We start from the raw sequence: 23,717 nt of genomic DNA, 5'->3' as shown, positions 1-23,717 counted from the left end.
AGTGACACAACCGAATGACCGAGTGACACACTCTCCAGCTGGAGTTGGGTATCGAGTGTCCCCAACCTCGCGGAAACTGGTCCGGAATCATTGGGGCTGGGTCCGGTGAATGGTATAATGGCATAATGCCATTGCTGGAAAAAGTAAAAGGATGCAGATGACAGCCAGACAGAGGATTGTCTGTGGTCAGTTCGAGGAAGGGGAAAATCAGGTGACACGAGACACACAAAAAAAAACTGGGGGTGTAACAAAAGTGAGAGGGGGTAAAGACAAGTAAAAAAGAGGAAAAAACTAACTAGGATTAGTGGAGCATTCAATTAGGAAAACGTTCAAAGCGGTGAAAGGAAAAGCCGAAGTAGATTAGTGTATTTTTTTAGGGTATGGTAAAAGAGAATTATGTGGACTTACTTAACGACAAATGGCATTAAATGCTTGAACTAATTTATAGATACATTAAAAAAAAACCAAAATTGACTTAACTCCTTTCGGGAAACATCATTTTCATTTTCAATCAATCAAAACATCGCCTCCGGCTAGCAGAACAATCCCCAAATACGAAGAGTCGGCAAATAATGCAGCAGCAACAAGTACATAATCATTTGTGATTAACATAAAAACAACATTGAAATGAAAACCGCCAACAAAGCGAACAGCTCATCACTTGAAGTGGCTTGAAGGCAGCTCATCCATTTGGGTATTATTCAATTACCAGCCAGAAATTGTGGGGCCTGCTGTTGAAGTTGCCGTTGTGGCTTTGGTTTCTCAAGCCTTTTACGTGCATTGACTTGCGGCAGCCACAAGAAGCACAACAACAACAGCAAAAAAAAAAAGCGGCAGCTGACGGTAGTCGAATTAAACAGCAAAATGGCACGCATCCATAGACCCTCGTCTGCTCTTCCCCCTTGAACCCCCTTGAAAAACCACCCCTCTTTCACCCATTCGCGTCGTCTCCTCTTGATATTGCAATCTTATTTTTGTATTTTTACAGAGTCTGTCGAGTTTTATGACTTTGATGATCACTTTGCTCTGCCTTCTTAATATTAATGTGGACTTTTGAGATAATAATTGTTAAAAAAAGTGTTCAAACGTCAGAAGCATTGGCATACATTTTTTAATTGCCTGTACTTTTAAGTTTATTGTTAAAGAGCTTATTAAGAGACTTATTAACACTACCAAATCGTTTGGACTATTAAATGTACAGATTCTGAAAATACTTTCCTTGCTTATAGGAATTTGACTATCTAAACTCTTTTTACATTCTTACAATAAATTGATATTATTGTAAGATTTTGATATATTTTTCTGGGTTAAAGCGTTTTGACTATGCTCTAAGATTTTCTTTGGGTTTGCTTAAGCAAATTATAAAAAAGGGAATAATAAGCTTCGTATATCTCAGCTTTATTGCTATTCTTGTTTTTGCTTTTTATTTTGCGATGACGGTGGCGCTGCATTTGGCGCTTGGCTGCGTTGACTTCGCGCCTCCAAAATCCAGCGAACCACCAGCCAGCGGACCACCGAAGGCAAAGTAGACAGGCAACCGCACACCAGCAACAACAACAACAACATACATGAGTATAGTAAGGCGTACCGCTCACCATTCGCTGCGCCGCATGTGTTTTGGGCCATTGCGATTATTATTGGTGTTGCCGATGGTTTTGGCTGCCGTCTGCTCTTCGGCTTACTTTACTTCGTGCATCCATTCATTCGGCGGAGTGGCTTTGCTTTCGATTGGGAACTATAAAAGTGCGCGCAGGCGCTGCAGTTGGCATCATTAAACCGTTAACCGTCGAACAGTCTACATCATAGAGTGGTACGGAACGTGTGGACTAGTGATCAATACATTCATCCATCCCCTCGATTAAAAAACGGGATCAGTTCTCGCCCAATTAACTCGAGTCGCGTGCTACACGATCTGGGAAAACGGTTTTCCATTCCCATCCATCGAAGGATAAACGCAGCAGCATGAAGTTGATGGTAAGTATCAATTCCAGGACGACAGAGTGCAGTGGAAAAGTGTTTAAAAAGGACTAAAGAAAATGATTCAAATTGCAGAAAAATGCAGTAAAACATAAAAGTCCATGAAATTCATTGCAATCTAGCAATCAGTGATATGGTTAATATGTGTAATATTCTAAAATAAATTAAATCTCCACAAAATCCACAATCATTAAATGTGATTACTAAATCCTTTCATGAAATTTTGAAAAAATGAATTGAGAACATTTTGGTTCTAGCCCATATATATTCCTTTCCACTTCATGCATTAAATATTCCAAAGATTTTAACAACGACCCCTTCTAACAACGACTCCTTTAACTTTACAGCGCACAGCGACATCGCTGGCTTTGGTCGTGCTTCTGGCCACCAGCTACGTCCGGGCTGAGGACGAGAAGGCAGCAGCTCCCGCCGCCGAGAAGAAGGCTGAGCCCGAGGCCAAGGCTGCCGAGGCAGCGGCCAGCGAGGACACCACCAAGTCAAAGCGAGGACTTCACCATTATGAGGACTATCATCACCACCATGTGCCCCACTTCCCGGTTCACGAAGAGAAAACTCTGACCGTGATCAAGAAGGTGCCCGTGCCTGTGCCCATTGAGAAGATCGTGCACGTGCCCGTTGAGAAGCACATCCATGTGCCCGTTAAGGTTAAGGTGCCAAAGCCCTATCCAGTCATCAAGCACATTCCCTATGAAGTTAAGGAGATTGTAAAGGTTCCCTACGAGGTCCCAGCACCCTATCCAGTAGAGAAGCAGGTCCATGTGCCCGTCCATGTGCACTACGATCGCCCAGTGCCCGTTAAGGTGGGTTAAGAATAGGGTAAAAGATCAGATAGGGATTCTAACCCTTTGGTTTTCCTTCAACAGGTTCATGTGCCCGCTCCTTACCCAGTCGAAAAGAAGGTTCATGTTCCAGTGAAGGTTCATGTGCCAGCTCCTTATCCCGTCGAGAAGGTTGTCCACTACAATGTGGAGAAGCATGTGCATGTTGACAAGCCATATCCCGTTGAGAAGGTGGTCCACTACCCCGTGAAGGTGCCCGTCGACAAGCCAGTGCCACACTACATTGACAAACCAGTGCCCCACTATGTTGACAAGCCAGTGCCAGTGCCCGTGATCAAGAAGGTGCCAGTGCCCGTCCATGTGCCCTATGATCGCCCAGTGCCCGTCCATGTTGAGAAGCCAGTGCCCTATGAGGTCAAGGTCCATGTGCCCGCTCCATACCCCGTGATTAAGGAAGTGCCCGTGAAGGTTGAGAAACACGTTCCGTACCCGGTCAAGATCCCCGTGGAGAAGCCCGTCCATGTTCACATCGAGAAACACGTGCCGGAGTACCATGAGAAACACGTCACCTACAAGGAGCCCGAGTTCCACCACAAGCATATCGAGGAGGACCATCACCACGCCCCCATCCATCATCATCACTCGCATCCCATCGTGGAGCATGAGCACGAGGTGGAGCATGATTTTGCCTCTCATGATTATCATTCATATCACGGCTACTAAACTGCTGACTCTCGACCTCTTCTCTCTTTCTCTCCTCTTCTTTCGCTTTTCTTTACAGCATTGAGAATGAACTGGGATGGCAAGCAAAAAACTCTTCCATTTCCACAATTTCCCAAAATCAGTTGAACAAAAGAATCCGAAACATAACCCGCAAACATATATCACTACATTCCATAACATATCACTTTTCCCATAGACAAAACACTTTGCTATGCAGACCGTGATAACCGACAGAGATTCAGAGAAAAACAGACGAGTAACCGACGAACTTAGCTTTTAGACCGAACTCTCTTCTAGCCGTAAGCCATAAACAAAAAAACAAAAAACATAAACATAAAACACAAAACACAAGGATACCTTGAAACGTTGACGAAACCCGTGAGCACTGTGAATGAGTGGATTGTAAAGGAATTTTAGTTTAAGACTTCTAAGCGACACATTTGGGCCGCACAGCCCACACAACAAATAACATCAACATCAACTAGAACACCAACCCACTTCCCGACCCTCCAAGACACTCGATCGAAGACACAGACACAGTTGCCAGATCCAGGATTTTAAAGGATACTACTACGACTGGTACTGCTAATGACGATGTGGACTTCTTGGATGGCCTCTGGAAGCGACACCACCTTGGGTGCATCATCGATGTGGTTGCTGCTGCTGTTTTGTCCTCCAGCCGCGGCTCCTCCCTCTTCTGCTCTGGTCCACCCCGACTCGTGCACCCGTTCCGGTTCCCAAGTGAGATGGATGCAATCCCACAATCCTTAATTGGATCTCAGGATCACAATCCATCCAGTTGTGTGCAGCGTCCCAGCGTTGTGAGCGTGTGATAAGACTTTCTGATAGCGTTTAAGCTTGTGCGATATTCGAGATATAGGGAGACGCCTATTTAAGTCAGTTTGTAAACGAACGTATTGTATTAGTTTTTTATAATATTCTTCGCTACCTAGTTTTTAATACGTCTATGTAATTTTGCTTGTTCGCATATAAGCAGATGAAACGGATTTATAAAAAGTACTTAATTTACCAAATATTTTTGACTCTGTAGAAAAACAAACAAAAAAAATCTCATACAAAATGAAGCTGATGAATGAAACACATTTAAATAAATGAAAAACCAAGTGATCAAAACGAAAACTTAAATGTTTTTAATTATTATCTTTAATGGGTTGCCTTTCTTATTATACACACAGGCTTAAAAACTTTTATATTATGCAAATATTTCGTTACTAACTAACTATAAACATATCACGAACTACAAAAGTAAAGCAAAACGTTATAAAAACGAACATTATAACATTTATTTTATAACATTTTTTGTAAAAGGTGCAACTAATGCCCTTAAAGATCGTGAAACTACACCTTTTATAAAATCACTATATTAATATAGTAAGGTAATATATAATTACCTATTATCCCAGTATTTATTTTTTATTTATTTATTTAAGGCTAACAATTAGTTAAAACTAAGAGCTAACAAATGGCTAGGAGCAATAGCAGCTAGGGCCTTCAGCTCGGCTTAAGTTAGGATATGGCTTGTGAATGTTTGGCTTATGAGTATATACAAGATATTACTAGGGATTACTATTTACATTTTATTTACAAAAACTTTGATTTAGTTAGATTTGGGAGGTGATATGGGAGTTGTTTAGGAATTTGAGGATGTTTAAAGAGTTTGTATCTGTGGGGTTAGCTATGGTGCTGATTGGATCAGGATTATTGAGGAACGAGGATCTTTGCGTGGAAAGGGAGGGGCAGGAGCAAATAATTTGGTGGATGTCAATCTGGGAGATGTTGCATAATGGGCACACGTTGTTCCTAGTTCTGTCGAGGTAGTAGGCGTTTGTTAAGAATGAGTGTCCTAGTCTGAGGCGGGTGATGATGATTTGTTCTCTTCTGTTTAGGAGGGAGTTTTTGAGGGGCTGGGTAGATAATCTCGCTCGATAGTACCGAGGAGAAGATAGGTAGGAGGCCTGTGGAAGAGTTGTTGGAAAACGATTGGGGGAGTACTGTTTTTATTATATTTGGAGAGGGAGGTGTCTATGGCTTTGATGATGTTGAGCATGTTGAATTTTTTGGAGGGTAACTTTTTTATTGGGAGTGTTGGGATAGAATGGGAGTTACAGTTTTTTAGGATTAGGTCTATGGTACTGGGATATCTATAGTTTCGATTTTGGGGTTTTGTGAAAGTTTTTAGGCGGGTGTCCTTAGATTGGGAGAGGGTTTTGGAGAGCTTGCCGGAAGGATACAGGCTTTAAATTCTGACAATTATTCAGTATTTTCATCATTAGAAAGTCAAAAACGGTCAGAATATAGAATGTCATACCTTGGGTCCAGGCTCCAAAAGTACATTTTTTGAGATTTTTCGTAAATGTTTATGATGTTCAAATAATGCGTAAACCGGTCTGGCCCGATTTGAGGCTGGAATTTTCAGTATTTTGTCTATAACAAAGCCAATAATGGTCGGAAAATGAAATGTTATATCTCGTTGAGCTTTTTTTTCAATCTATTTTCAAAATATTCAAGTGGAATTCAAATCTGAAGAAAAAAATATTTTTTCAATTTTTCGAAAAAATGATGTTGGTACCCCTTAAAAAAATGTAAAATGTGAGAAAAAATAAACTTTTGAATATCATCACCATAATGGCACAGGAAGTTTGTTTGGGTCGTTAGCTGCACAAAACTGTCTTTCTTTTGGTTCTGCGTCTTCCGTTGACAAAGTTATAAGCATAAGACTAGGAAAAAATATCTCAAATTTTACTCAAAAGTCACAATTTTGATTTTCAGCTCAAAATATCAGTATTTTCCTCATTAAAGAGCCAAAAATGATCATAACATGGAAAGTTATACCTCGTTGAGTTCGTAATTAAATTCCCCGTCGAACTGTGTACCACTCTCGAAAAGTGATTTTTTTGAGATTTTTCGTAAATTTTTATGATGTTACCCCTTTCCAAATATCCGAAAATCGGTCTGACCCGCTTTGTGGCCTTAAATAATCAGTATTTTCTTCATTACGAAGCCAAAAATGATCGTAACATGGAAAATTATACCTCGTTGAGTTCGTATTTAAATTCCCCGTCGAACTGTGTACCACACTCAAAAAGTGATTTTTTTGAGATTTTTCGTAAATTTTTATGATGATCAAAAAATGCGAAAACCGGTTTTTCCCGATTTGAGGCTCGAAATATCAGTATTTTGTCTATAACAAAGCCAAAAAAAAATATTTTTTTCAATTATTCGAAAAAATGATGATGGTACCCCTTAAAAAAAATGTAAAATGTTAGAAAAAATAAACTGTTGAATATCATCACCATAATGATACAGGAAGTTTGTTTGGGTCGTTAGCTGTACAAAACTGTCCCTCTTTTGGTTCTGCGTCTTCCTTTGACAAAGTTATAAGCATAAGACTAGGGAAAAATATCTCAAATTTTACTCAAAAGTCACAATTTTGATTTTCAGCTCAAAATATCAGTATTTTCCTCATTAAAGAGCCAAAAATGATCATAACATGGAAAGTTATACCTCGTTGAGTTCGTAATTAAATTCCCCGTCGAACTGTGTACCACTCTCGAAAAGTGATTTTTTTGAGATTTTTCGTAAATTTTTATGATGTTACCCCTTTCCAAATATCCGAAAATCGGTCTGACCCGCTTTGTGGCCTTAAATAAACAGTATTTTCTTCGTTACGAAGCCAAAAATGATCGTAACATGGAAAATTATACCTCGTTGAGATCGTATTTAAACTCCCCGTCGAACTGTGTACCACACTCAAAAAGTGATTTTTTTGAGATTTTTCGTAAATTTTTATGATGATCAAAAAATGCGAAAACCGGTTTTTCCCGATTTGAGGCTCGAAATATCAGTATTTTGTCTATAACAAAGCCAAAAAAAATATTTTTTTCAATTTTTCGAAAAAATGATGATGGTACCCCTTAAAAAAAATGTAAAATGTTAGAAAAAATAAACTGTTGAATATCATCACCATAATGATACAGGAAGTTTGTTTGGGTCGTTAGCTGCACAAAACTGTCCCTCTTTTGGTTCTGCGTCTTCCTTTGACAAAGTTATAAGCATAAGACTAGGGAAAAATATCTCAAATTTTACTCAAAAGTCACAATTTTGATTTTCAGCTCAAAATATCAGTATTTTCCTCATTAAAGAGCCAAAAATGATCATAACATGGAAAGTTATACCTCGTTGAGTTCGTAATTAAATTCCCCGTCGAACTGTGTACCACTCTCGAAAAGTGATTTTTTTGAGATTTTTCGTAAATTTTTATGATGTTACCCCTTTCCAAAAATCCGAAAATCGGTCTGACCCGCTTTGTGGCCTTAAATAATCAGTATTTTCTTCATTACTAAGCCAAAAATGATCGTAACATGGAAAATTATACCTCGTTAAGTTCGTATTTAAATTCCCCGTCGAACTGTGTACCACTCTCGAAAAGTGATTTTTTTGAGATTTTTCGTTAATTTTTATGATGATCAAAAAATGTGAAAACCGGTTTTTCCCGATTTGAGGCTCGAAATATCAGTATTTTGTCTATAACAAAGCCAAAAATGGTCGGAATTTGGAATGTAATACGTCGTTGAGCTTGTATTTGAATCTATTTTCAAAATATTCAAGCGGCATTCAAATCTGAAGAAAAAACAATATTTTCAATTTTTCGAAAATATTATGATGGTACCCCTTACAAAAACGTGAAATTTCAGAAAAATTTTAATATCCGAAAGTCAACTTCACACCCAGATAGAAAGTTTTCTGGGGTCGTTAGCTGCAAAAAACGGATTCTTTTTGTTTGTGGCTCTTAATTTGACAAAGTTATAATCATAACACTGGGGGATATATTACAATTTTTACTAAAAATTTGATGTCTCGCCCAAAATATCAGAGTTTCCCTCATTACAGAGTAAAGTAAGATGCATGTAATTATCTTCTAATATAAGGTTGTTTCTATAGAATAAGCTTAATTCCAGTATATTAAAACAAAATGTTTTAGTCACAACTTGAATTAAAGCTTTTATGGTACCAACAGTGTTACCCCAAGAAACAAATGATTTCTAATGGCATGGCACTTTTTTATTTAAAATTCTTTATTAATTTTTGAAAGAATTAAATGAAATAATTGAGAGATAAACATATAATAAAACTCCTCTGATTTTTAGAAAAATATGAAATAAAACAATTCTCTATAAAAATAGCATTTAAAAGGGGCAAATCCCTACATCATTTCCTACAAATTATTTAAAGAGTTAGTGTTTTAATTGCAGTACTAATATTGGCCTCAACTTAAGTGTAATTTCCCTCATTATAATAATCGCTATTTAACCCAAACATTTCCCACATACTACAGCTATATTTGCATTGGCTAAACTCACTTTCGGTTGAATCACTTTGCCCACAGACATGGAAGGCGAGGAGAAGCCGAATCAAGTCGTTCCTTCATTGCCCATAAATGTCTTATCTAATTTTCAAATGAGGTAAACATCGCCTTGCATTCATAATTGCATATTCAAAGTGTCTCGCCCACAGAGAGACAGCCAGCCAGACAGACATTCAGAGGGGTAATCCGAGGGGTTCGAAGGAGGACCGGCAAGACAGTTCAACATGTTTATTACATTTTCCACACCATCATTTCGCTTTCCTCGGGCCGGAGTTTGGAGCTCCAAGCCCGAGCTCTGTGCACTCGTGTCCATTTCCTAGCGTTTATTTTGCGGTGTGGGCATTACTTTTTATTAGCACCACCAGCAAGAAAGAAATAAAAACAGGGGGTCTCGGTTTTTGGTTTTGGCTTGAAGTTTTTGCACTCCTTTTGGCGGCTTTTGGCCAGCCTGTTGCAGCGACCACAAAGATTGGGTTTCAATTTGCATTTTCGGCTTCATTGAAGCCGCTGCAATTTGCAGAGTGGGTTAAATAAAGTGGGCCACGGATTTATCACGTTTTTTGTACAACAGTCGGTTTGTAGGACATGTGCTGCTAACCGATATTTGAAGCCGTAAGACCCGTCGAGAGTTGAGAGTCGAGAGCTGAGGCACAGCTCTTTTTTATTACCATATTGGGGCTAACTCTCTTGGTGGCTAGTTGTTTCTGGTAGCTTTTGTTTATGTAACTGTAGCGTTTGCAGTTTATTGATTATGCAATAAATAATCGCCAGCACAATGCCCGAACTGCGAACTGGTGTTGTAATCCTCCAAAAACCTCACCGCCCCCCATTTTACCGCCGACTCTATGTGTGGCTAATGCCAAAAGAATGGCTGCAATAAAAATCTTGCTAATGGCTCTGATGGGGAGCACAGCTAGCACTTCATTCATTTAGTTTGGTGTAGTAGTGTAGTTGGTCTGTTTTCAAGGAAGTATTGAATTAGCTAGAGTCATAACTCTAAATGTTTAGGATTTCCCAAGAAATATTAAAGATGTTCAAGATAGATATTACCATATACATTATAGTTAGTTTAAAAAAAATTGTCAATTAAGTAATTCAAATCGATTCAATAATAAATACTCTGAAAGAACTCAATCTACCGACATTGGTATTGCTTTAACTTCAATCTTAGTTATGTAACATTAAAAGAAAAAACCAAGAGATGTTAGAAATATGAGCCTTGACACCTTCTTTTGTAGTCAATATCAAATCAACAAGTGGAAATTCGATCCAAAGATATATTTTTAGTTTACTGGGTCACAATGTCTCGGGTTTTTAGCAATCCAGTCTGAACAGTTAAGACTGTCTGGTCTGGATTTTCGTAACAGTTTTTCAACCGGGCTTATTTAAATGATGGCCAACTAAACCCGCTCGGTTTTTGTTGGCGGCAGCCAAGTGGAAAGTGAATGCGGGAAACATTGCAGACATGTGAGTTTTCAGTTTTCAGTTTCATTTCATTTTCTTTTTCTACACAGCCGAAGCTTGATTTTGTATTTGTGTTGGACATTATGTGATGTTAGTGGGTTAACTTTATGGCCGGTTCGACGATCCCAGCAATCGCAACGCGTAATCGCCGGCAATTTGACGGAAAATGTTTGAAATTGTGTGTAAATTGTAATCAAAAATAGCAAAATTAATAACAAGCGGCTGCTAGACGCTTTAATTGCTCTGGTTATGCAGCAGCTCATTAAATAAGAGAAATGTTTGCTAAATAATTATGCAATCAATATGCTAAATAAGAACATTCGAAACACTCACTTGATGTAGGGAATATTTGCTGGTATATGGTACTTGGCTCCCGCATCAAAATCTTTTTCTGAGCGTAAAACTGGAGGTTTTATGCCAGAATACTTTTCTCTGGAAAGTTATAAATGAATTAATAATAATTTGTGATACATTTATTAAACAATTTTTCATACCTTAAGTTCCAGTAGTGACAGTTCATAGTTCGTTTATTGGCATTGCCACTGAAGACATCATAACGCCAATTATCCAAAGACAAAGCGAAAGGCAGAAAGGCCACCTGAAAGAAACAGAAGAAACAAACTGAAGTTGAAATATTTCACAATATATATATCCTATTCAAATAATATTGTATTATATATCTATATTTATATGGCTGTGCTAACCGATTTATCTACGACTTCCAGAAAACGAAAACAAAGTCACTGTCATTGGCCTTATCATATAATTACTGAGGAATTCTGTTTTTCTTCTCACAATCAGCTATTTCATAAGAAATTGAAATTTATTTAGGAAATTGTGATATCTCAATAATAAAATTCATTCATCATTCATATACATCTTTAAAAATACCTTATCAATGGCCATGGTAAACAGATAGTTTATATCATAGCTGGACTCATCGAGGGACCTTTGCAAAAGTCCAAGAGTCTGTAAATGCTTTGGAGTCGATACCGAGAGGCCAATCGCATCTCCCACTGCCTGGTGGAAAGCTGGATTGGCACCATTTCTGAAGATCTTGGGCAGGTGGCGGTACTGCAGGAAGTACTGAATGTGGGCCATTTCGTGATGGACACTAATCAAACTCCGCTGGTTGATATCCGTACAGATTTTCACACGGAAATCATGACGATTGCAAAAGTCCCAGGCCGAGGGCTCGCACAAGACTCTTCTGTCCAAGGGCTGTTCGAATATGGAGTTTCTATAGAACTCCGGACCCACTGCTGACATATTAATGGATGTAAAGAACTCCTCGGCCAACTGGAACATAAGCTGCGGTGTATAGCCCTGCTCCACCATTCGTGGTGTAACATCAATAAGTTTGCGACCCGGATAGGGTATCAAAATGTCCAGAACATTGGACCACGACTGACCATACATGTTGCCGAGTATGTGGGAGGGAATTGGGCTATGCGGTTAATGCGATCCGGACCATAGTAGTCCCTCAACTTCCGACGAACATATGCATGCAATCCCTCGTAGAGCGGTCTTATCTGCTCCCATACAATGTCCATGTCCTGGCGAAAGTTTCCTGACTCATAGCCCAGATACCAGTACTCCCCGCCATTGGTGACATCTGATGGGAAGGGTTTTTAGTTTATGGTTTTGGTTATATGGTCATCCCACTTACTGTTCACATAGGCCACCTCTTGCATTACATCGATAAGCTGCTCATAACTATCTCGCATTCCTCGACCCGCTTTCCTGTGATACTCCACCCAAGTGTGCTGCAGTTCATCCCAATCCCTACTCTTGGCCATGATGTCCTTTAGCTGTGGTATATAGTGAAGATCACACTGAAAGGGTTGCTGGTAGGCACAGATCCCAGCGCTGTTGTACAGGAACAGCATCTCGTTCAGAAGGCGATTGTACTATATAAATATTTGGCTTATAAATTATATTTACGGCAAGTTCTGATATATCTTACCCTATCTAGAACATCTAGTGGAAGGGCATTGGGTCCCACTTCCGATTGCAGCATCAATTGTCTATAAAGGCGACGATCGAAGATAAGATCTTTGTTGATCCTCTTGGATTGCTCGGCAGTGATGCGCTGGAACTCGACATATCGTTGCTGAGCGTTTAGCTGGTGGAAAAATGGGGAAAAATACGGATATACGGAATTTGCCTTTTTCTAGATAGTAAACTTGGTTAATCCACTTGCTTGATTTTTATTGACGAAAAAACACTGATATTGTATAAGAACTTCAAGATTAACACTGCAATAAGGTACGAAACCAAGTCATATCTCTACCTTCAAGTACCGATTAGTCCATACACACATAGTTTGGTTGGGAAAACGCAGAGACTACATCGCTTTGACATTGGCATGTCTGCCTGGGAATCTGACAAGGCGATTCGACCTTCAGAGTGCGACTTTTCAGACTTATCCAAATGTGCGTGAGTAAGAAAACTACCATAGCGAACCATGGGAAAACAAGGCACCACCACCACCGCAAAGATCGCGTGCCGTTCAACCACAATTACGCGATTTACTAGTACAAGTACTAATACTTTGTATTTGTATTTGGCCAAAACCGCTCACTTACCGCTTCCGTTTGGGTAAAATCATTGACGTTCGTCTCAAAATTCCACTGTGCAGCCACATTGGCAGTGCACTCTAGGGATCCTTTCTGATCGGACTCCACCAGCAAGGATGCGCAGCTTCTCCAATTCCTGCTGATAGCGACGATCCTGCTGATATCTTTGACGTTCCAAATAACCTTGATTTAGGTTGAACCGATCCTGATTCGAAAGGAAGGGATTCTCGAAGCGATTGCGATTATTAATGCCCACAAATTCTACATTCGGATTATTATTGTAGTTGTACTGATCGTTGGGATTAACGTTACGCTCTCCTTGAAAGGGGAAGGGCACATCCGAGTATCGTCCATTCAGATTGGCATCGTTGCCGTAGTTGCGATCGGTGGTACTGGAAACGGGTCCGTAGTTATGATTCGAATACCTATCCCCACTGAATGGTGAGTCACTGAAGTTCGCGCGGGGCAAGGGATAGGCATAACCGATCCTCATGCGTTCGTCATTTGTCTGTCCAAACTGTAAGGGAAAGATCACATTAGGTTTAATGTGGCATTGAGAGACTGGGAAAGTGTCCTATGAACAAAGTCTTTGTCACACCCACCCTAAAGTCGTCCAATCCATCATCGGTATTTCCATTCCCACCCTCATCGGAGTAGGGAGGTCCATATCGGCGATCGCGGTCCTGATCCGCTCTAACTTGAGCAGGAGTGGTGGCGACATTCGGGGTATATCCATTGTAGAAAACCTCTGGCTGAGGAGTGGGCAGATTCAATTGGGGATTGGCCAAGCTTAAGCTCAGGCTAAGCCAAAGGCAGAGACAACTTAAAACCGAAACACTGTGCATTGCGCTTTATCTTAAGATCTATATTCCACACTGCCAAGGTCACCGCCGTTGACAGCTTAGTTATTAACTCTTTCACAAGCAATTAAAGATTTTAATTGCCAGCCACTGGCAGTATATTTAGCACTCACGATCACAAGATTCTATGAATATTTCGTTATATATCTGTAAGATCTGCATGAGTTCCAGAGAGACCAAAGTAAGAACTCTTTTTCGTTTTCACTTTCACTTGGCAAACGAATCCCGGTGCTTTGTTCGTACCGCCCACGTAGCGTCCGGTAACGCGTCTAAAACTCTACTGACTAGACAGTAAGAATATTTTTCGAAATTACTTGCCACTTTTTTTTCCAACTCGAAAATGAATTCAAATTTCAACGCAGTCGCTGTCGCCGTTGCAGTTGACGTCTCAGCCAACTTCTCTATACATTTTGTATACATTCGTGTGAGATAATCGCAATTAGCACTGCCAGCGACAACAACTACAATCGCATCTTCCATAAACCTGGGAACAACAATGACTCGGGTCCCCCAATTGTATGAGTGTGTGTGGGTAAGTGTAGTATGTAAATGTTTTTCGCCATGCATGTTGGCCATTAAAAGGCAGGGTAAGGGTGGCCCCTACTACAGGTAGCTGTATTCGTGTACTTATCAGGCGAAAAGCTCAACCGCATAATAATAGTCGAACTGTGGGAAAGTACACGACGTTTGAGTGGACTTGCAACTCACTCGAAATGTGTTAGAAGATCGGATATTAGATAAATTCATCAAATAATACTTATATTGAAAAGATAAAAAAATTCTATAAAATTAAATTCACCAAGAAATAAATAATTCATAAGATGTTCTTATCAATAATCTTCCTACTACTTATAACAAAAATCTGTCTAGGCTCAAAAGAGTTTCGTAATCTTTTTTACTTTTTAAAGTTAATTCTACTAACTCTTAGTTTCTAGAACACAACTTTATTAGAAGTAAACAAATCAATGACCTGCAATCAGTTGAGACATACAAACACATTTTCGATAAACTAGTTGTTTTGCTTAAGGTTCAGATTAAACTCGACTTGAGTTCCACTCAGACTTGCTAAATACAGCCACCCGCATTCGTGGCGTTTTATTGTTGCTCTTGACCCAGAGAAATGTGGAAAATGCTTTGAGTCATGCCGGCAAGTACTGGAAACTGGTATTAGCTGATGCGAATGCGTTCCACCTGTGACTCGAGCTAGCAGCAAGTGCAAATCACTACTTGAGCACCGGCTAATGGGCAGAAACTAATGACTTCTGATGCTTTTCATGCTTTGCATTTGTTCCACAGCACATTAAACTAATAGGTTTAGTACTCTGTAGAATTGCAAGGGAGGAAATTTTACAGAAAAGTTGTAGAAAATTTGTAAAAACTAGAAAAAAGGGAAATAAATTTACTTAATTCTAAATTATTCCTGAGGGCTTCGATAACTTATTCATTCATAAGTAAATAGTTAAGGGTCGAGTCATAAAAACTGAATTTATAAACAAATATAATTGAATATTCTCAACAAGAACATATAATTAAAATGCAAGGTATAAGGTTTTTATTCTTGCCACCCTCACTTAAGGAATTTGCAATTTCTATACTCGATCTTGACCCGACGACATCTGAAAAAGTTGTGACTCAAGTCAGGTGAACGATTGCTAGGGAAGATCGGAATGGAATATGGGGAGAGAACTATCCACAAAGGTGTTAACTGGGGTTGCATGACTCTCCACCCCAATGAATCGAATGACTTGGCATGCTGATTGATAGCTTGATTGCCAATCAACTGACATACAAATGAGAGTGCATATATTATATATTATGTAGAAAGATATGTGATTCAGGCAGTAATTAGATTGGGATCTGCGAAGTCTATCTGTCTCGGATATGAGCTCATAAATATTAGACACTTTATGATGCGGTTGGCTGCTCAGTGATTTTGTACCTGGAACTGATCCCTCCAAAAAAAATAAAAAACATATTTTGGCCAAAAAGTTAATTACCAGCCAAGGTCAGGTTGGTTGCCATTAGCACTGGGCTATACCAGACCTCATATAGTACAAGTTCTGGACTGCTTAGGACCGTGGGAAAATATCGCCAAGCGTTTGTAAGTAATTAATTTACACGAGTGAATAAGTTGAATAAGTCAATACGCCCAGCGAATCGCTATTCGTTTACTATGACGAACATTAAGCACGTACTGTAGTTGCTTTTTACATTTATTTTTTAACCATAGCTATTTGCATGGTTTTAATAACTGGCTATTGAGAGAAGAGCCCGCGAGAGTCATTATAATCAAGTGCATTTTAATTACAGAGCCAGCTTATGTTTTGCATTTGGTTTAGATTATTTCCGGTTATTTTAAGTAAGCAATGCAGTCACTAAGCACAAATTAATCATCATTTAGAAGGCGTTGACTGATTGAGAACGAATGGAAACCCAGCGAAGTGTAACTCTTTGTATCCCAGTTCCGTCTGATGAGATCCTAAAGCCACTTCCCTTAAATTATTCAAGGGCTTTAAATTAGATTTCCACAAGATTTATGGAGATTACTTTGAGCAGATAGATATAATCGAAGAAGTAAAGTATCTGTTATTTTTTAGATAAAATCAAATCCTTATAAAAATATTATCCTTGAAATGATAAGTAAGAAATTAGCAAAAAATTTAGTGACCTTAAATTTGAGCCATCCGCCAAAGTCCTCTAATTGCTGTCATTATGGCTGGTACTACTGGCTAATAGTTCGTTTCCAGGAGCGTGCTCATTACGATCGGGCTTGATATGAAAGTTAGTATAGCCATATCGTTGACGTTCCCTCTGAGAACTAAACTCGACCTTCTCGATGTTAGAGAGTGGACTACCAGTGGTCCTGAGCCATTCCTTCATCACGTCCATCTCGGCTGCTCGTCCTTCGATGTAACCCTTTACTGTTCCCCTGCCAGAATTCATGCACCATCCCCGGACACCGAGGGTCTTTGCTTTTCGTAAAGCATGCCGCCGGAAGTTGACTCCCTGCACCTTGCCAAATACCTCAAACTCGCAAGAATGTACAAGCTGGGAAGCCATTGCCTTAAAAATGCCTTTGAAAATGCTCACAATATAGGGATTTTATGGCGGAAACAAAAAGCTTTTTGATTTGAACAATACGAAAAACATTTTGAATTAAAATGAAAGGAAAAGGCAACTAAAAATAAAACAGGAGAAACATTCATAGATTTGTAGTTTTTGTTAAATTCATATAGATTTCTACATGTATTATACACGGGTAAAACCATCCAAATTTAGATAATTATATGAAGCATACTTTTGGGCTGAAAAAGAAAAATAACAATACTTTTCTCATAATGATATATTTTTCGGTCATAAATCTTTTAATAAATAAAATAATTTTTTTAATTTTTATAAATAAAAGAATTTATGTCCAACCTACTTCCAGGTTATTATGTTGATTCTGTTGTTGTAGCCAATCTTGTAAAGGCTTAAAATAGGTCAGCAAGCCATCTATGCTGATCTCCGGCTCATTAACAAGTTCCTGCAGAACTTCTCTGTAGTGAACTGAGGAGCCGAGGGACATGCCCTTTTGAAGAATCTCTCCTAGGCCTCGCTGATCCGATAAATCGCATAAATCCAAAGGTTTCCTGGGATTACCACTTTCAAACTGTCCAGTTTTTGTGCAAAAATGTTTCAACATTTGGAACTGCAGAACAATGCTCAGAAAGTGGCTGAAAACAGGGTTTGTTTAATTTTGATATAACTTTCTGAATCTTTTTAATTTCCCACCTGGCATACTGATCATCCACTTCCATAAGCAGCTTGGCTGGCACATCAAACTGCTCATTGGTCCTCTTCGTGGGAGCTGTTGCCCCTGTATAGTGCTCTGTGAATCGCCAATAGGCCTCATTGTCATCCGCATTGATATGACCTGCCAGGACTTCGACTCGATAACGATCCAGGACATAAAAAACAGGAAGCAAGAACACAACCCTTAAGCCCTGAACATACAGGCGATTCAACCGAGCTGGTAACTCTTTCCACTTTCCATCCTTCAGGAGGCCAAGTTTTCGGAGGAAACGCGGCGAACTGGCTGCCATGGAGAAACATTTTCCAATGGCATCACTGAAATTGGGAAAGGGCTCTTCTTGAAGTAAAGTTGGCTGAATTGAGGCAGCTCGGTAGTAATATAAATCCGCCTGAGCCTCAAACATATTGAAGAAACGTTCCTCATCATTAAGTGGACAGTAGGTAAAGTTGGTTCTGGGCAGGGCATAATACCGCCAGGCCTTATGCCAACACTTGTCGTCGTCATCGGAGGACACTTTTTGGGCATATGTCCAAATGGAACTGCAATTAATAAATATTAATATAGTAAAATATCTAAATTTATAGCTTACTTCTCCAATTGGGGAAGACCCAGAGCTCTGAAGTACTCAGCCACATTCCAGAAAACCCTTTGAGTAGTGCTTAGCCCCCGACGATGCAGCTCCTGGGTAATATTGGCTAATCCCGTTTCCGGCGAAGGTAGATCCACATACCACTCAGCCTGTACTCTCCTAAACGCATTACCAATAAAGACTTCTGCCAAATGCTGGGGATAGGGTCGGTTCCTAGGCACCAAAACTTCCCCATGCATCTTTCTCAAAGAACCCCTGACATGAGCATGAAACTGAAGAAACAAAGATCTCAAGCCATGCATTATTTTATCTAGCAAAGACATGGTCTCTTGACCATCCAGTTCCAAAGATCGAAACCAGTAATCCTCTGCACGAGAATATCCATTCAACTTCGCTGTCTTCTTATACAGATCCATAAAAGCCACAAACTGAGACTTTGTGGCTAAGCCAGTGCGCCTTCGCCACTCAAACCAGTAATATTCGATCTCGTCTAGATCTCGGCTTTCTTGAACTATAGATTGCACCTCTGGTATGAGTCTTAGAGTGCAATTCTCTGGTTGTTTGTAAGCACACAGCTTGACATTGTGGTAATTATCGCTCATATTGGAGGCCAATGCGTAGACGCGTTCCAAATCTCTGTCACCCAGAGCCTCATAGCCCAATTGGGGAAACTTCAATAGCAACCTCCGCTGGCTGGAGTTTCCCAATCCCAAACGCTTGAACTTAGCCTTACGTGTAGTTAAGGTCCTTACATACTTTAAAAGTTTGTCATCGGTGACCTCAATCTCCAGGAGAGCCACTAAATCGTTGGGACCACGCAACTCCTTCAACAACTGAGCCAAAACAGCCTGATCATAGATAACGGCAAGCTGTTGATTGGTTTCATTCAAAAATCTATCTAATGTCGGATCAGGCGGAGATTCAGCTTGGGAAAGTCCCAAAAGGAGCTTAATAAAAGAAGTTAATAGGATGTTCACAAGACAACCTAATCATTTTGACTCACCAAAACCGACAAACAAATCCACATATTCCCACACTTTCTATTAAATTTACTTTCGCAACTCATTTTATTAGCTCATTGAAATTCCCAACACTTTTACCCTCTCAAATCTAACGTTCTGCGCTTGTGCAGCTCTCGAAGTCAACTGACTTGGGCCAACGACAATCCCATGGTCAGTAAAGCAAGTTGGTGGCTAACTGGGCGCCAAGTTGGCCATTTGTAATTATAATGTGTTCCACTTAGCAAACACAACCACGACTTCACTCAGTAATCTCTATAACTCGCTCATACTGACAATTATAAACGGCACTCGTACATATTTCAGCAGCGTATTTTCTGTATCTATCACTTAAATATATCTCAGAAGTTCAACTCTAAATCAAAATCAGTTTTTAATATTGAAATCAATAATGAATTGTAAAACTTTATTGGCCAAATCACTGTGTAATTTATGAAGACACACATTCTGAAATAGATATCAAGATGATTTAGTCAGGGTGCCATATTTGACGAACTTTGAACTTACTATCTGAAGTGGTCCATCCAATGTGGACATTGTTCTTGATGTTCTCCGCCTCCAGCCAGACGCGCAGTGGCTCAAAGTATTCGGCGATAGCCTTTCCGGACATGATACGTTCCCCGTTGAAGGCTTCCAATGCATCAGGCCAGGGCTTAGAGGCGCCCATGGACAGCATGTTGCTAAGAGAATTAACATACACATTACAAAATATATAACAAATATACATGTCAAAACTTACTGGAAAGCAGCACCAGCCGCAGCACTTCCGTAGATATCGCAGTTATCCAGCGGCAACTCCACATTGTTGGCATCGTACTGACCAGCCTTGATACAAGCGGACTTGTAGAACTGGAACTGGATGATGAAGGAGACCAAATATCTGAAAGATATAACAAACATACATTTCATTTGATTCCCTCTAACTTTTAACAAGAAACTCTCTAATGAAACAATACCTACCTCAGATACTCGACATCAGCGGAAATGTGATATTTAGCCGGGGCATCGAAGTCCTTCTCGCTTCGGACTACTGGGGGTTCAATGCCGGAGTACTCGTCCCTCAACTTCCAGAAGGCACAGTTCCAGTTGGCCTTATCGACTTCACCGCGGAACAGCGACCAGCGATACTTGTCCATGGTGAAGGCGAAGGGCAGGAACACAATCTTGTCCAGAGCAGTAAGGAAAAGTTGATTAATGCGAGCCTCATCATCGCGAACATAGTCCTTGAGCAGACCGATTTTCTCAAGATGCTTGGGAGTCGACACGGACAGAGAGAGGACATCACCAACGGCCTCATGGAAACCGGGATTAGCACCAGTGCGGTAGATGAATGGCAAATGCTGATACTGTAGGAAATACTGAATGTGTCCCAATTCGTGGTGGACGGTGAAGAGCTGATCCTGGGTGACTCGAGTGCACTGCTTGATGCGCACATCGTCGGTGAGATAAAAGTCCCAGGCACTGGCGTGGCAAACGAGATCACGGCCATCGGTGGGTTTCTCAATAATTGACTTGTCCCAGAAGTCCCTATAAATCGGAATTCATTAAGATAAGATTCTCAGAGTTCTTATTCTCTACTTACTGCGGCAGCTTAGTCAGATTCATGGAAGTAAAGAAGTCATCGCCCATCTGGAACATTTTCAGAGCTGTGTATCCCTGCTTTTCCATCTCTTCGCTCACATCCACTAGGGGTTTCTCGGGGAATGGTGAAACAATATCTGCAATCTCCGACCACTGCTGCGCCCACATATTGCCCAAAAGGTGCATGGGAATGGGTCCTGTCTCGGAAACCACCGATTCGCCATAGTGTTTCCGCAGGCGGAATCGCACATAGCCATGAATCTGTTGGTAAAGAGGACGAATTTCAGCGAAAATGTCCTCTAGCTGCTGCTCGAAAGTATCGTCCTCGTATTCATCCAACCAGGCCTCGGCGCCGGAGGTAAAGTCTGGTGGTAAATTGGTATTAAAATTTATATAAAATAGTCTATATTGTTAAAGTTTTAATTTTTAAATAATTTTTACACTCGTAATTACCCTCACCACTGATGAGAAAAAAAGTACAACAGGGTAAATATTGTTGGGAATATTTTGTGAATTACTTATGACAAAATCTAAACTGCAATTAGCTATTTTGAGCTAATGGATGTTTGGTTGTCTGAATTTAAAAATGACATTAAGATTAGTAAAATTCAAGTTCGAAGATCTTTCGAGATATATATGTTCTTGATATAAGTAAGAAGATCTCTTGAAATACGTATAGTAAAGCTTTCAAGATAAGTTAAAATACTACTTTTGGTTACTTTTCTTTTAGTTTCAATGATGTATTTACCTTGTAATTTTATGCCAACTCAAATCTCTCTATTGTTTCCGTAATACTTTTTTGATAACTTAATAAATAGTAATATAAAATTATATCTACTTACTATTCAGTTTGGCTGCCTTGGTGTTAAGCTCCACGTAACGCTCAAATTGGGATCGCACAGCTGTTCCGGCCTTGTCGTAGAACTCGCGCCAGTAGTAGGCGAGCTCCTCGTGGTCACGGCTCTTGCTGATGACCTCCTCAATCTCCGGTTCGAGGGCAAGGTCGCACTTGGTATTGTCCTTGTAGTCGCAGACCTTTACTTTGGCGAAATTTGACTCCATGGATGAGAGAGTTTCCAGCAATTCTGCGTAGTCGGCTTCTGGTAGAGCGGCGTAACCCAATTTGGTCAAAGCTTTGAATTGACGCTTGAGATCCTCCGACTGGAACGAACGCCATTGGAACTTAGCTGTGTCACTAGCCACCTCCTTCATAAACTTAGCCAACTCGGCGGAAACTTCGTTCTTTTTCTTCTCATTCTCATCTGTAATGTTTGAGCCATAGGCCCAGGCAGCCTCGGTTTCAACATTGGTCCTTTTGGCCAGCTCTTTGTTCAGATTCTCGAGGTACTCCTTGGCCTGGATCTCCTCCTTGACCAAAGCTTGCGACAAGGCCAAAGTAGCCAGCAGAAATGCTAGCGTTAGTTTCATATTGATCTCCAACTTTCTCGCCTAGAAATTATAGTAGAACATTTTTGAATTTTGATTAGACTCGTTCCATTTCTACGACATGTTGTTATGCCAATTCGATGACGTAGCTGATATTTCAGTGTGCCGAGACGAAGTCTCTCGCGTAATTGATTAAAATGTCTCATTTTCAGATGACTCTGGGGTCAGATCGACACGCTTTATACTATAAGTCAATATGTGTCTCAAGTGATCGCGAATCTTTACGATACGACAGAATTCACTTTAACTGAACAAGTCAATCAATTAGAGATAAGGTACTTCCAATGATTGGCTTTTCGTTATCAAGTTCAAAATCAGTTTTCTAAGCAAAACATTGTAAAAAAAAAACAACTTAAGATATATCGATTATGGTGTTTTGCTAGACAAGTCTGTTACATTTATATAATATAAACTGATCTTAAGTACAACCTAAATAAATATCGGTCGCCTTTGGAGCAGAGAAAGCCCTAAACAAACTATTGGTAGTTGCGTATCGAGATCATAAATATTCCCGATTAGATCTAATAACCACCGCGAAAGTGTGTGAGATATTTTAGAATTTATGACCATGCCCACTGAAATGACTGCGGCAAATATTATGGATCCAAGGAGTGTATTACTGATCCAGATAAGATTATCAGGGGATTATGGGGTGACTGGTGGAATCGAACTTTTGATAATCATAAAACGTGAAACCGTTTGCAAATTAATTACATCATAATGAAGAAATTATTTACAAGCTCCAATTACATTACCAATTAAAGGTTACTAAAGGCCAATTGAAAAGCCGCTAATTGCGATTAAGGGGATTGACTTTTTTCAAGTTCTCAAAATTCTGAGTCGAAAGAGAAACTTACACTGTGTCCGACAATATTTCCCAACGTTTCGAACGTGACCGGTCCGACAGCGGTCTGAACTAAAACTGAGAACGCTTGAGCAAGATTGCGTGAGTTTTATAGCCATGACCAGAGAAGCAGTCCGAGACTCGGCCGGCAAATGCACTTTAAGAAAAATTTCAATTTAAATTTTTAAATATATTTTTGTTTTGAATTTTTTGGTTTTGCATTTTTGTATATCATATTCCATAGATTCCCTAAAGGGCATGTTGCATATGCTGCTAGGATTCATTTTAAAAATTATTTGTTTTTAAGTCTTAAGTTTTTTCAGTGTTTCCCTTGATAAAACGTGCTCTAGGGATTTTATGGCAATTTCAAATTAAACGAACTGATTTCCATGAATCTCCCGAGGCATAGAAAAGTTGGAACGATAACAGATTTCAATTTAATAATATATTAATTAGAACGAACCGATAACATCGTTTTTTAAGATTATTTTATATAAGGTCTTCAGGGATTTTTAATAATTTTGTAGTTTTGCAAATTGGCTAATTTTGAAATAAATTACAAGCAGAAATGAAAACATGAAACAATATTCTTTAATACAATTTAATGTATAATTCAAAGAGCTCGTAAAAATTGGCGCTGCAATCATTTTTTT

At 39.6% G+C, this 23,717-nt stretch overlaps 5 protein-coding genes across 7 annotated transcripts in view; 1 reads left to right on the top strand and 4 right to left on the bottom strand.

Annotated features, from left to right (window-relative positions):
- Nucleotides 1–14,048, bottom strand: part of LOC108105830 (angiotensin-converting enzyme) — a 43,685-nt gene extending 29,637 nt beyond the window's left edge. The window contains 9 exon segments of the mRNA XM_017212575.2: nucleotides 10,684–10,782; nucleotides 10,845–10,948; nucleotides 11,242–11,798; nucleotides 11,801–11,965; nucleotides 12,020–12,260; nucleotides 12,317–12,475; nucleotides 12,939–13,043; nucleotides 13,045–13,446; nucleotides 13,532–14,048. Of these exon segments, the coding sequence (XP_017068064.2) occupies nucleotides 10,684–10,782; nucleotides 10,845–10,948; nucleotides 11,242–11,798; nucleotides 11,801–11,965; nucleotides 12,020–12,260; nucleotides 12,317–12,475; nucleotides 12,939–13,043; nucleotides 13,045–13,446; nucleotides 13,532–13,774 (2,075 nt within the window). The 5' untranslated portion in view covers nucleotides 13,775–14,048.
- On the top strand, nucleotides 1,764–4,633 carry LOC108105831 (proline-rich protein 4). 3 transcript variants are annotated; one of them, XM_017212577.2, is made up of 4 exons: nucleotides 1,764–1,974; nucleotides 2,325–2,798; nucleotides 2,862–3,449; nucleotides 3,559–4,633. In XM_017212577.2, exons 1-4 carry the CDS (start codon nucleotides 1,963–1,965, stop codon nucleotides 3,562–3,564), a joined length of 1,080 nt encoding a protein of 359 aa, XP_017068066.1. In that variant the 5' UTR covers nucleotides 1,764–1,962; the 3' UTR covers nucleotides 3,565–4,633. The 3 variants fall into 3 exon arrangements, with proteins under 3 accessions (XP_017068066.1, XP_017068067.1, XP_017068065.1); XM_017212578.2 differs by having other exon boundaries at nucleotides 2,325–2,642; nucleotides 2,862–4,633; XM_017212576.2 differs by having other exon boundaries at nucleotides 2,862–4,633.
- A 2,258-nt stretch (nucleotides 14,049–16,306) lies between the features above and the next one.
- Nucleotides 16,307–16,923, bottom strand: LOC108105761 (acylphosphatase-1). Its single transcript, XM_017212481.2, has one exon. It carries the CDS (start codon nucleotides 16,847–16,849, stop codon nucleotides 16,487–16,489), a length of 363 nt encoding a protein of 120 aa, XP_017067970.2. The 5' UTR covers nucleotides 16,850–16,923; the 3' UTR covers nucleotides 16,307–16,486.
- Nucleotides 16,924–17,198: 275 nt separating this feature from the next.
- On the bottom strand, nucleotides 17,199–19,201 carry LOC108105866 (angiotensin-converting enzyme). The gene is made up of 4 exons (XM_017212642.2): nucleotides 19,178–19,201; nucleotides 18,175–19,121; nucleotides 17,564–18,124; nucleotides 17,199–17,505 (listed from the first exon to the last, which is right to left on the bottom strand). The coding sequence occupies exons 1-4, from the start codon at nucleotides 19,199–19,201 to the stop codon at nucleotides 17,199–17,201; spliced, it is 1,839 nt and encodes a 612-aa protein (XP_017068131.2).
- A 369-nt stretch (nucleotides 19,202–19,570) lies between these two features.
- Nucleotides 19,571–23,168, bottom strand: LOC108105867 (angiotensin-converting enzyme). The gene is made up of 7 exons (XM_017212643.2): nucleotides 23,078–23,168; nucleotides 21,617–22,223; nucleotides 20,776–21,139; nucleotides 20,154–20,720; nucleotides 19,933–20,073; nucleotides 19,701–19,873; nucleotides 19,571–19,640 (listed from the first exon to the last, which is right to left on the bottom strand). The coding sequence occupies exons 2-7, from the start codon at nucleotides 22,200–22,202 to the stop codon at nucleotides 19,624–19,626; spliced, it is 1,848 nt and encodes a 615-aa protein (XP_017068132.2). The 5' UTR covers nucleotides 22,203–22,223; nucleotides 23,078–23,168; the 3' UTR covers nucleotides 19,571–19,623.
- Nucleotides 23,169–23,717: the final 549 nt, after the last annotated feature.

The sequence above is a fragment of the Drosophila eugracilis genome, unplaced genomic scaffold, assembly GCF_018153835.1.
Source record: "Drosophila eugracilis isolate 14026-0451.02 unplaced genomic scaffold, ASM1815383v1 contig_353, whole genome shotgun sequence".
NCBI lineage: Eukaryota > Metazoa > Arthropoda > Insecta > Diptera > Drosophilidae > Drosophila > Drosophila eugracilis.
The sequence above is the reverse complement of the archived record's forward strand: the minus strand, read 5'-3'. Positions and strand labels throughout refer to the sequence as shown.